General features: G+C 31.8%; 1 protein-coding gene across 1 annotated transcript in view; it reads left to right on the forward strand.

The window, feature by feature from the left end:
• DACH1 (dachshund family transcription factor 1) overlaps positions 1–14165 on the forward strand; it is a 438545-nt gene that overhangs the window by 400398 nt on the left and 23982 nt on the right. Inside the window, exons 9-10 of the mRNA XM_008260046.4 lie at positions 3026–3169; positions 3654–3722. Coding sequence (XP_008258268.2) covers positions 3026–3169; positions 3654–3722 — 213 coding nt within the window. The remainder of the gene's footprint in view (positions 1–3025; positions 3170–3653; positions 3723–14165) is intronic.

The raw sequence follows: 14165 nt of genomic DNA on the forward strand, positions 1-14165 counted from the left end.
GACAGCCATGAAGAAAAATTTTCTGTTCATTCACAATTGTCCTTTGAAAATCTTATGAGTTAAAGTCATAAAGCTAAAATAGAAAACACTGATTATTTAAGTGAAGAAAGATTAGTAAGATACTTATCAACTGAAATTGAAGACTGATGACTATCTGAGAAAATGACTGAAGTTAAGTGTTTGTATGATTTTCTTTCTGAATGTTTCATTCCTATTCATTGAGGTCAAGTACACAGAGTGAAAACTGATATGAATTCTTGTTGGATAAATCTAATGATATTATTGATCTATGAAAGGTTTCTTTTAACACACTGTGTGATATATCCATAGCTAATTTTTTTATTTTTTTATTTATTTTTAATTTTTTTTTGACAGGCAGAGTGGACAGTGAGAGAGAGAGAGACAGAGAGAAAGGTCTTCCTTTTGCCATTGGTTCACCCTCCAGTGGCTGCTGTGGCCAGAGCGCTGCAGCCGGCGCATCGAACTGATCTGAAGCCAGGAGTCAGGTGCTTCTCCTGGTCTCCTGTGGGGTGCAGGGCCCAAGGACTTGGGCCATCCTCCACTGCACTCCCGGGCCATAGCAGAGAGCAACCGGGACAGAATCTGGCACCCCGAGTGGGACTAGAACCCCGTGTGCCAGCGCCACAGGCGGGGGAGTAGCCTATTGAGCTGCATAGCTAATTTTGAAGTTTATATTTGTATGTTTATTTTATGAATGAATTTGTAAAGTATTATCTTTACAATCAATTCCCTTTGTATGCCTCAACTATTATATTTACTAAGTATTCTAGAAATAGGAAGAACAAATTTTCATTCATTGAATATTATCCAATATTATTGTTCCACATATTCTGTTTTAATATATATTGATATAGTCATTTAAAAGTCATTGTTTCTATTTTGCTGTTGGAACTAGCAAGGCTTACCAGTTTGTTTCATGAGCTATTATGAGGAAAGAGCTAGGGGGTTTCTAGGATGAATTCCATTTGGGAAACTGTCACCATATGTAGATAGCATAGTTTTAAATAATGTGACTTCATGTAAATTTAGGTGCTAAAGTAATCAAGACCAAATAAACATTGTAAATTGACCTGAATAAGGGCGCTTACTCATACAGCTCAATCTATGGAACATCTTCCGCAAAACAGCCATGCCTTGATTTTGTACTCAAATGGACAAGTCATTTTTGTAAGTCTTAAGGGCAGGCCCTTGAAATGCTGCAATAACTGGTTACTTTTGAGACCTTTAAGTTTGATTGGTTCAAGTCTGGTGGAAGAATTTCCATTCTATTTTATTCATTTAGCCACTAGAGGGCAAAATATTCACAGATCACACCAGGAAATTCCCATTTAATTAATTATGAACAGTAAATTAAAGTTCATAATTACCAATACTTACCTATTATTAATGTGTCTATGTAAGCCATATATTACTCTGAAGAGAGAGCATGGCAGTCTCATTTGGTTCAGACTCAGGAAGAAGTGAGTGGTCAATGACAAAGCACTGGGTATTGAGCTTTTAGTGCAGGGGAGTATACAACTCATATAAATATTTCAGAAGTTGCTGTCTCTTCTAAAGGAGACTTATAAACAATCATCTTTGGAAGGGGAAATTAGTAGCCAAGTAATTTTATTAAGATAATCATGTGATTTTCACACTAGTAGATAAAAGAAATTAGCATGTTTTTAAAATCAGTTCTAATTACTTTTCTTTCAAGATTGGGGCCAATGGACCTTGAGAAAAACATTTTAAGAAAATACATTAATCTGGTATAAACTCAGTAAGTTAATGAACTGCCATCTTAGCAATATTAATAATGATAAAAATGGGATAAATGAAACTAATATACTTGACTCATTATTACTTATTTTTATTTTGACTGAATATTGTGTTTGATGAAAGCATTCTTACTATTTAATCTGTAGTAAGAAATTAAATAGTAAACTGGGAATGATTGTCCTTCATAACTAACAAGAGAACCTTCTTATATACTGGCTCAGTCACATTGGTATTGACAGTGTTTATCAATAATTGAAAAATAAATGATTTAAAAGAAAAACACATATATCCTTCCTATAAGTTTATTAGTTACCATATTTAGCAAAAGTTAAAAAATTATAAAACTGAAAGTATAATTAATATACATTTTGAGAAAAGCACCTGTTTTTATATATTGATTACATATTATTTACAAATGTTTAAATTGTCCAATAGGAGAACGATGTATTATAGTCAATGTTTTGTGTTACAATAGACTTTTTCTATAAAAAGTATTTGCTGTCAGTAGTACACTGTTGTTAGTAGTGAGGTTTTATACCTCACCTTATTACTACAGACTGAAACTGTTATAATTTTCTTAAAATATATTATAGTGCTTAAATTTGCAGTGAAGAAATCATTCTCTAAGAAAACTGTGATAACTTCAACCAAAAAATTATTTCTGCATCTACTTGTAATAATTAAGAGTATTTTTCTCATATGCAAAAATATTTGTTATATATTCTAAACTTTCAAATAAGTTTGTGAAAAATCTGGTTGATGTAACATTGTTTTCCAAAGCTTAAGAGGAGAAATGCTTCATTTGCTACTAAAATTGACACTTCATAAGGAGATAGGAGGCACGCTTATAAAGGTCTGCACTAATCAAACTACTCTGCACTGTTCTGATTCAAGGGCAGAGAACTAAACCACAAAATTCATTTAATCAAGCTTCCTTTATCAGTGAATACAAATATTTACTAAAATTAGCTTCCTATTAAATTTATCTCTACATACGACAATTAAAGGCATTTTTAGAATAGTTCAAGGCTGAAATAAAAAAATTGGCCTCCTCAGACCTTTTACTGGGAATTGTTTTAGGTAAAGGTAGATTTTTTTTTTTTTTTTTTTTTTTTTTTACTTCCTCTGGGTAGGTAGACTCAGTCCAGGAGGAAAAAATAATATAAAATCAGAGCTCTTTTGGAAACTAATAATGTTGCAAAAATAAGAAAAAAATAATGGTATAAATATATATACTCTTTTCTAGCTATAGTTCAAAAGAGGCTAAAGAAAGAGAAGAAGGCCAAGAGAAAATTACAAGAAGCTCTTGAATTCGAGACAAAACGACGCGAGCAAGCAGAGCAGACGCTGAAACAGGCAGCTTCCACAGATAGTCTCAGGGTCTTAAATGGTAAGAGGGGATCTGTGTGTGCATGAATAACTTTTATTTTTAATACTCAAAGGCAATTTAGACATTGTGCTTCCACATACTGCTATTTACTGATTCATTCAGCTATGCTTGTAGCTAAAAGCAGGGTGCTAGGAATGTGGTAGGAAACATTATTTCTCAGGTGTTTCCACTGCTTTGTACTTAACTTCAGTATCTGGGACTTGGCAATGTTTCTCTGTTGAAGCAACTATGTCTCTATTGAAAATGAATAAAGCAGTGATCTGTTCACAATCTTTATCCTATTTTTTGAACAATGTTGTGTTACTTATTTATCTGCTCAAATTTTTTTTCAAAATCTTCTCATTACACTTTTTGTTCAACCTTTAAGATGACAGAGATTTATGTAATTTTAATTCAGCACTGAAGTAACAGGTTGCTCTTTTTTTTCAAAGGACAATAGGAATCAAATGAAATATGTGTCACTCTTACCTTTCTGTGCTTTTAGACTCTCTGACCCCAGAGATAGAAGCTGACCGCAGTGGCGGCAGAACAGATGCTGAAAGGACAATACAAGGTAGGAATTTGCAGAAGGCTATAAATCTAGATCTTGCTATATGAGTTTTTCCTCAGCTTTAGCCTGCTATTCAAGCATGTAGCCTACCATCTGGGCCACATCAAAACAAGTTCAAACAAGGTCAAGTTCATCTTGCTTGTTTATGTGAGTGAATTCATTTTGTGCTGATAGATTTTCTTTAAATTAACAGGTCATTTCTGTTTATACAATGCAATTAAAAAGGAATAATTAATTTTAAACAATGTATGATTTAATCTTGGACACAGTAAATGTGCTTTATTGAATATTTGAGGTCCAATCTAATATAGGAAAGGTTTATAAGTCCTAAACTGCATAAGTAAAATCACAGATTAATCAAATAGGTCTTTCACAAAACTTAAAAAATATTTAACTACTCATTTTTGTGACAGTTACTGCAAGGTACATGTAAAATTAACTAGTTGAATGTTATCAATAAATAAGATTGTTTAGTTCCTTTGCGGATTTCCAAATGTTCTGTATGTCATTATATACAAGTTAATAACACAAATCTGCTGAGCAAAATCATATATAGAATACTAAAGGGGGTTGATTAAACACTTAGAAGAGCTAAATATGTATATTGCTGAGACTGTACTGTTAGGAAAGAACAAAATCAGAAGGTACCATTTATAGTCAAGCATGTATTCTGGGCAAGAAACAATCTAACAACATGAATACTAAACAGTAAAAAAGAACATTTGTTTTCTGTTTAAATGAAGATAATTCTTCAAAGAGAAGCCTAAAATGACTACCTAATCCCCCCAATTTTTTTGCATTTTAAGTTCAGTCATTTTTGAATATTGAATGACACTAATTGTATGACTTAACTCCAAAAGTGTCATTTTCTTTGTTTAGTGTAAAAGAAACAAAAGTGTAGTGTCATATGTGCAGAAAGTAAAAATCAGAACTTGAAGAAACAGTACCAAGGAAAGTACACTATATTACTTCACCTGTTTATTTTACCTGAGGCCATGATAATTAGGTTTTTAATCCTAACAACTGGATGATGTGTTGTTATGAGCATCTCCTTGGATATATATGATAATGCAATTGTCTATTTTAAAAGATATCAATTTTTAGAGAATTATGGATTTCAACAAAATTGTGTATGTATGTGTGTATAATATTATTAAAAAACTAATTATTTGTATGTTATAAATATTACATGCACATTAGAAACAAGCCAGTCCCCTTATCAGGGCAATAGCTTTAATAAGGCTATAGTTACCATTAGCCGCTGTTTGTGTATGGAGGGGCTATTCATGCACTAACTTAGATAGTGTCCACATGGTCTAAGAATACATGTGAACCTTCAGGTCAGTGTGATACATCAATTATCTGCTATACTCAGAATCCAGACGGTGATTCAAACTCAATTTAGGGGAAGCAAAAGACAATGTAGTCCTACGTATATATGGGAGGTCTTTGTTAACATTACCAAGTAAGTTAAGTAGTGATTAAACATTTTTTCATAGTTGACAATAAATGTATAATATGAATTCAGTCAGCAACATTTTGGTCATTAATAAAGCTGTGAGTATTTTGTTTGAACTTATGTTCACAAATATTCAAATATATACTTTATATGAATAAAATCTTTCTGCATGAGATAGAAATATTAACAATTCTTGATTTGCATTTTTGTGATTGGCTTATTCTGAAGAAAAAAAGTGTTAATCACAAATTACCTTCCTTTTGCTCTCCAGAATGCAGTCAATTGGATAATACAGTAAACTCACTCATGTAACCTCATGATAAGGGAAACAAAATGTTTGTACAACAGTTATACCTAGTGAGTTAAGTTCAAATATAAATAATTATGGATTTGTTTTTCTTTACATTTTAATATAAAATCTTCACCCATTCATTCATTAGCATGTCAGTTATTGTTAAAAATTCAGTTTATTTGTTATAAGACACTTTATTAATATTCATGATTTTATTAGCTAGTAAAAGTTTACTCAAATGTAATTTTCAAAAAAGGACTGTAGGTGAAACTGTTTGTAGCAGCTAGTTGCTAAAAATTCACCAGTAGTTAGGCTATTCCAATACTGTAAAAATAAGAGCATAGAGATCATCTTTTGCAACTCTAACTTCATTAAGTTACAGCTCACTTAGCCCTGCCCTTTGATTTCTTTTTCTAACCTTAAACTAAATTAATACATTTTGAAGCTAAGAAACAGAACACAATTAACTACGAACAGAAGGAATCAAAGAAGGAAGACTGTCTTTAGTCAAATTCTGTCTAAGCTCAAAAATGGGAAAAGCAGGGAAGAAAGAACCAGAACTCATTAGTAACTTGTGAAATGGTCTATGCTATGCATTCTGGGAGCCATGAGCGTCTTCTGCCTCACAACTCAAGAGTGACACAAACATAGCTTCTTGCTCCTTTGCTTTCTTGCTCCCAGGTTCCCAAGCCCAGGTGTTATAATACTGTTTGTATTCTTTCTTTCTCCCAGTCCAGCCATAACAGAAATTATTCTCTATTCCAAAATAAACTCAACTTAATTGGGAAAGAAAAAAAAATAAGCTCACATTTTTATGTTTGTCATGTATTTACTTATTTTTAATTTTTTAATAGATAAATGTCACATTTAGACCAATATTTTGTCACTAGAAGTCGGGCACTTAAATACCATTTGAGTGCCAACTAATTACCCCCAAATATGCATCTTAGGTTATACTAAATATTGCTTCATTGACATTTTTTTCACCACTGCTATACTAAAGAGGTGAAGAAAAGGAAATCACAGTGGTTTTGAAAGCAGTTCCAAGATATAAGCCCTAAACAATTCATTTTTATTTTTTAATTAATTATTTTCATTTATTTTAAGGAAGGAGTGAGGGAGAGAGAGAGTCTTCCATCCACTGGTTCACTTCTTAAACGCCCTCTTTGGCTGAAGGCTAGGTCAGGCTGAATTCAAGAACCATGAACTCAAGCTAGGGATCCTTCATGTGTATCAAGGACACAACTACTTGAAGCATCATCTAATGCTTCCCTGGATGTGCACCAGAGAGAAACTGGAGTGCAGAGGTAGAGACTGGACTGAAACCCAGGCTCTCCAACATGGGGCATGGCAATATCTTCAATTGCTAGGCCAAAAATCCTTCCCCACTTTTCATGACAAGTAAGATAGATCAGCTCATGAGGCACAGGGAGACATTTTTCATTGTTTTATTCCTAATAACTGACTCAAACTTTATGATTTTGGTAGATATATTATCAATACAGAATAACATCAAACTTTCTTTTTTAAAAAAATTTGTTTCAGGAACTGAGTTGTATAGTGATTAATTTGTTCATTTTTCAAATCCTAACAAAATTGTAAATGTCATGATTTGTGCTGGATTTTGAAAAATGTATCTGACTTTAAGCTTTTTAAAGCTATTTTTGGCATCATTTAAGACTCATTAGGCAGGTTTTGCAGGTGTTTTGCCAGCTAACCCATAAATAGCCTCCAAAATCCCTTTTGCCCCAACAAATACAAATGCGCTTGTATACCCTCCTTACAACCAAGTCTATAACATCATTGCTTTCTTGTTAAATTCTAGTCTTGTTTTATTCTCTCTTTTTAGGAACTGATATCAACTTAAATAGACTCTTCAATGTATATTTTGGCTATTTATAAGGGAATCTCTCCAGTTCATTGACGTTTTAGTTGCTCCAGATAATAATATCCTGTTATTTATTTGAGGGTCCAAGGGACCTTAAGGTTCAGTGCCTCAAACTGAAAGTATCTGCCTCCTCTCCACAGAGCAGTCTTCCTTTCATCTTCCTTCTCTATAGCATCCTCATCTATCCAGTCCAACACCTTTTGTAACCTATAACAAGGGAAGAGTTGAGCTTTATATTTTACTGCCTTACCCTCTTACCACTATCTACATCTAATCGCAACTCTTCCCTTTCAATCTCTGTACTCCTACTGTGATGGAATTTTGTTGTTATTATTGTTTTCCTGAAAAATTGCTTTTACCCACTGCCATGAGTGGTTTCCACCTTGTTCTTGCCTTTACCAGCCTACCCTTTGTGTTCCCTGAGGGGATAAATGAGCCATTGATGAGCTACTAGAACCTATGTTAGATATTTTGAGAATCCAAAGAACTGATTATCTTATATTTCTCAGATTATCAATGGATACACTAATGGGAGCAAATAAAAAATTTTGTGATTCAGTCCAGGATAATCAGAATTACAAATTCTGGAAGAATTAATGCTCATATATGGTAGCTGAATCAATATGTGTTTATTCTTTGTGTGCACATTTACTCTTACTTTCTTTGCACATTTGATTCAAGATTTGTATTCTGCAGACATTCACATGTATTATTCCATTTTCAATTAATATTTAGCACAATGTAATGCGATTTTCCAAGTATCACTTCTTCTTTTGGTTAGCCATTAAACATTAACTTCATACTTCTTTTCTGATTTATTTTTTATCATTACAAATGGTTAAATCTTCTGAATTTATATGTTGACCACCTAAACAATTTTTAATCAGTATATCTATAATGATAACATGGAAGGATAGTGGATATTGCTGTTCCATGTTTTTAAAAATCTCTAAAATGTCCTGAAAGTTAACTTTTAAAATAGCAGTTTTCTGCTCACTTTTTAAATACAAACCCATCTGCTTAAAACAAAAATAATTGTTAAAATCAATGGGAACATAGACCATACTTCCTCTGACATCTTAGACTATCTGCAAGTTATGCTTGCAAAATCTTGAATTCACTTGAAAGTACATCTCTTTTATTTACATCCAGTGGCCATAATCAAAACTGTTTGGCTTTTATTCTTTTTTTTTGATTGATCTCAGATCATAGAAAACCAAATATTCCTCCAATAAAAGGACATAAAAGACTTCCCTACATATTAACAATCTTTTTTTTCCTATTTAAAAATATCTTCTTTCCACTTCCTAGATACTTGACGATACATGCTGAATTTTAAATTAATTCATTTATTCAACAAATATTTATTCAACATTGATGATATGCCAAGTACACTTTTATGATGTTACTTCCTTAGCATTGGAAAAGGACTTTAAAATAAATTAAATCTCTTTATTGTGCAAAAGAGGAAACTAAGACTTATGAGGAGTAGATGACCTGTGAAAAGTCACACCAAGAGTTTATCAGACTTTGGACTATAGTGTGGTCTACCTCATATTATTTTCTCCTTATTAATTTTCAGGTTAGGATTGTTAAATGATATATTTCCTACCCCTTTAAAATGCATGATTATTTAATATTTGTTTAGTAAATTATAGCTACTAAGCAACCTACTATGTGTGGTTTTTATGAAAGGAATTTATAGCCTTGGTCAAGCATTTTTATTGAAACAAATATTCTAGTGCTCAAGGGACCTCCTAAGAATATACTTCATTTCACTTAGACTTAAGGATATAGTAAATAGAAGTATCTACCTTCTTAAAGTAATGAAGTCTATTAGGAACTTATATTTATCAATCCTTTCTTGTATATTCTAATTTAAAGGTGAGGTAACCTAAATTCAGAGTGTGCAATTACCTTTCTCACTGACACACTACTAGTGGAGTTGCTAACATTGCGTCATGATTCATATTCCCAACTTTTTTTTCACCATGCCTTGCTACCTGTGCAAGTATGTATCTCTTATATGATACCCACTTGCATCCATATCACTCATTTTGGAGAGTTTGCACTTATCTATTAATGACTTAAAAGTTTCAAAACAGTCCACTACTAGGGAATGATATACAATTGTGCAAATATTTTCTGTCCTGCTCTTGTGTCATCTACTATACCTATGCTATAATTGTAGTCATCCAGTCACGGGAGGGAAAACCTCACTTGAAGTGGAGAAAATAAAGTGGTATAGAGAAATTAGCAAAATAATCACATTTAGATAAAAAATTAATCTAGCTATCTATAACCAAACGTGAAGTGAACTTTCCATAAAATTTAAAATTTCTGAAACAAATCTAATTTCTATATAGTAATGAAAGTTGGAGAATCTCATGATTTCCTGTGAAGTTTGTGTTTAAATTTATGTTGCTGAATGGTGTCCCAGACTTGTACTTTTTCCTAAATTTTACCTTACTTAAATGGACCTATATTACAAACTCTATGAAACTAGCATTCAAATGTGATTGTCATTTAATTGTGTTGTGCTGATTTCTATTTCTAAAGCTTAAAGTCAAACCTTTAGCTTTAGTGTGGGAGTGGAGATTCTATTTATGTACTTCTGTAGAACGTAGTAGTTGAGAAATGCTACGAGTTAGGTCTAGACTCAAATCTCTGTTGCGCACTTATTTTTTGTTCTTAATAACTGCTCACCATCAGAGAGTAGTTAGTTGTCAGGTTATGTAAAACAGTAAAGTGTGTAGTCCATGCTGGGCAGTAGGATGTACACATTTAAGTTTTAGTTGTTAATATTAAGCTTTATTATTATAGATTAACATACATACTGCAAAGCCTGGCAGCTGGTGAACACTAAAGCTATTATTACTCTAACATGTAATTTTCTTTCCTTTCCTTTTCTTTTTTTTTTGAAAATTAGTCCAAGTTTTTCATTATACAGTGTTGAATTAGTCCTACAGTAAAGTGTGAAGATTTACAAGAATTTTAAAACCTACCTGTACCACATTTTCCGTATTTAAGATGTCTTATTAGATTAAAAGGAGATGAAAGGGAAAGCTTTCTGTAAAACAAAGCAAGCAAGCAAACAAATAAACAAAACTTATTTCTGAGCTGCCAGTACGGCATATTGACAATTTTTTACTCCCTTAGAAATAAGTAATTACTACAGGGATTACCTCAAACCATTTTTCTTGATCTTAAAATATAAATATTAGAATTATATTACTATGAACAAAACCAAACAATAATAAATTTGCTTCTAATCCCTTAGCAGTGGTATCTGGTATTTGGCAGCATTTCAGTGAAACTAATCAATTTAAGACAACATTGATTACGTTGAACAAAAGGTGATATTGATTGTAGGCAGAAACCAATAAACAGGATATTGTTCCATAGTTACCATAGGTCATTGTTAACTACTCATTTAACTAGACTATCAGAATTATTAATCTTAAATAGAGAGCTTGATAGATACCTATGAATTTTAATGTCATAAAACTTTAGAATCATATTTTCTCACAATTTCTATGTAAACATTCATTTGCAATTATATATAAAAGAGTAACTATATGTTTGAATGTAGGTGGATATACTTAAACTCAAAATGCTGAAGGCCTCCTGCAGATGGTTGTTGCATATAACTTCTTATATCATTTAGACTAATGGACATAAAATTAGACATAACAGGCATTGTTAAGTAGAAACTGTTCAAAATCGTAGAAAATATGATTCATTATAATTACTTATTACATAAAATAATTTCAATTTGTTGTTTCATTAGAGATAGTTTTCTAAACTCGTTCTTACCAGAGAAAGAAAGTATATTTGTCATCATTGTATTTCCTTGTCGACTTGTGACATTTCATGAGATTTTATAACATTATCTCAACCTTGTACTCCATTAACCAAATATTAGACAAAAATGAATTAAGGCAAAATATTGACCTTAGTTTATAATTTAGTTGATATAATTTTTTCTAGAAGAGTAATATAACTATAGAGGCTTTTATGAATGTTTAAGGGGTATGGAATCACTTCTTGGCCTTTTGGCTAAGCTCGAGTTTAGCTGATATAGAATTTACTTTTATCTGGGTGTATCAGAATAATGGGTGGTAATGGAATTTTAGGAAGGAAATGTACATTGTGCAAGTAAATTGTCATTAAGTATTGAAACAGAACATTATTAATAGAAAATACAGTAAAAATTTAGCACAAAGTAATTTGAATTAAATTTACTTGGTTGTGAACATGTTTGTGGTTTGGCTTGACTACTGTCTGAAGACCTATAATCAAAGAATATTGATCAATGGAAATTAGGACAGTTATTAGCAGGGCATCCTACAGGTCGATTCTAGATACATTTTGACATAATGTCATAATTAGTGACATGGATGACTGACTAAACAGAGTGTATCATTCAGATTCACTGATTCTTATTTGGAAGGTTTAATATACATCTGTGTAAACAGTGAAAAAATATAAAAGAAATTTGGATAATTTATAAAGTGGTTCATGAAATAACTTTACCTTTGTAGCAAAGGAAATTTAACTTCAAGACCTACTTTTAAACGACGTGAAAAAAATATAGCCATATCATTGATAATTTTTCCCACTGACATTTTCTCGTGGTGTTACAGTTGCAGTGATTGGCTGTAGAACTAAGGGAAGTGTCAGAGAATGGGTGGCAGAATAAAACTCTGTCATTTTAATTTTATATGTACTTTTATCAGCGATACTTTTATTATCAAGTATACCAGATAATTTAGAAAGTTGTTTTTTTCATTATATTCAATACATAATGCTTTATTCTTTATACAGTATAATATTATCTTCAGATTTAAAGAATTGCTTTTTGCTTTGAGGTTTTTACCTTTATTATCAAGGGAGAAAATTAATGAGCAGTATATTTAATTAACTTGCTCATTGAAGATCATAATGGTTGAAAATGTGTATAGTGTCTACCAAAGCTGAAAAAGGTTGCCATTTAATAATATAGATTAGAACTAACTTGAGTGGTTGACATTCACAAAGTCTGCTGCTTCTCTTTCTTGTGTATTTTCTTTGACAGCAAAAGTAGCAGGGCCATGTGAAAGAACTTTTTAAGTTAACAGAATGATTTCTTTAAGATGAAGCATAAATAAAATTTTAAAAATTACTGTGAAGTATTAACTTCAGTAGTTTTAAGAATGATCAGAAAACATTTAAATGACAGAAAATGACTCCCATTTCATCTTTATGCCTGTTCATTAAAATACAGGATTTGGGTGAGCAAGATAAAAGTTGTACACAAACACACGGTTATGGAAAGTATGTTATTAATTTTGATAGTCTGTATTTGTTAAGACAGTCAAGGCATGTAACACCCTTTGATACAAATTGTTTAGGAAAAATAAAACACCATTTAGACTATAAATATAAAAATGCTTATGGTGCATTATTCCACCTCCTGTGGTTAGGGACAGAATGCAGACATGCCACAATAATGTTTTTTTATTTCTACTGTTCGAACCATATTAATGAGAACATCATTTTGGAGAACTAATTATTTCTATTTGTCTTGTGTCACACTTTCTAATTCCCCTATATTAGCACAGCCAAAGCAAATTAATTGCTTTTCCAGCAGTTGAACCTTGTCCAAGAATGAGCTCACATTCCCTTCCAGTTTCCCTGTTTCTGGGAGTACATTGTGTCAAAAATTTCTCTTGATACTAAACATAGTCTTGAGAATATCTTTACAGATTTCTATGTGCTCACTTGATGAAATTTATAAGTTTAAGTGACCCGCCAGGAAAGATAAAGTTCTTAGCTGCAAGATTATACATCAAAACAGTTAAAAGTGAAATTAAAATTAAATGAATGAATCTCACTGAAGCAAAAAAAGCAGTAATTAATGGTTCCCTTAATTGTCTTCATAAAATATTTGCATGGGTCTAATTTGCATAATTTGCATGTATTAATTAATCTTTCAAAGGAATTTTGTGCTGAGAGAAGCCAAAAAATCTCTTTTGTTTTATTTAAGATCTAATGAAATATTTATCTTCTTTAATGAACTTCTCATCTTCATTAAAATAAAAATTGCACAAGTTTGTATGTTTTAAATGTTTTTATAATTGAAGTGTTCAAAAAATCTCTTTAGACTTAACAACAGCTGAAAAACAAACACATTATTTAGCATTCAGTATCATTTTAACAACAACGACACTTAAAAAGATAAAGTTCAATTTCTCTTTCTCAAAGATGGCAAAGCATTTCGTAATTGAATATAGCTATTTAGTTTTTAACGTAAGATTTTCCAAAACCTGTTTGTGGCTTTAAATATGTGGCAACCTGAAGATAAGGATGTGAAAATCCAAATGCTTAATTGTTTGAGAAATGTTTTCTGGTTGAAAATATTTTAGCTGGTTCAAAGAAATTGTTCTATAAAAATCCATTTGTTATTACTGACAACTGCTAGATTGACTAACAGTGTTTTCTGGGAGAAGCTCTATGGTTCCAAATTCATTCTAAATCTATATACTGAAAATTGCAGTTAAGGGTTTCTCTTCTCCCAAACTAAGATCATAGTGAAAACCAAGAGATGTGCCTTAGAAAGGTCGAAAACCAAGATCTCATCGAGTGCCAAATGATATATATCCAAGGGAACGGAGGTGTATGAAAGACAGCCTGGAAGCTAAAAAGACAGAGGTGAAGGGAAATTGCTTATTTGCTGTGGGATCCATTATTTTGACAAAGGAAATTACGGAGAAGGACATCAATTAATATTTTGAAAGCAATTTAGAGTTTGCACAGCTTTTTTTA

Source organism: Oryctolagus cuniculus, chromosome 9 (assembly GCF_964237555.1).
Source record: "Oryctolagus cuniculus chromosome 9, mOryCun1.1, whole genome shotgun sequence".
NCBI classification, from domain to species: Eukaryota; Metazoa; Chordata; class Mammalia; order Lagomorpha; family Leporidae; genus Oryctolagus; species Oryctolagus cuniculus.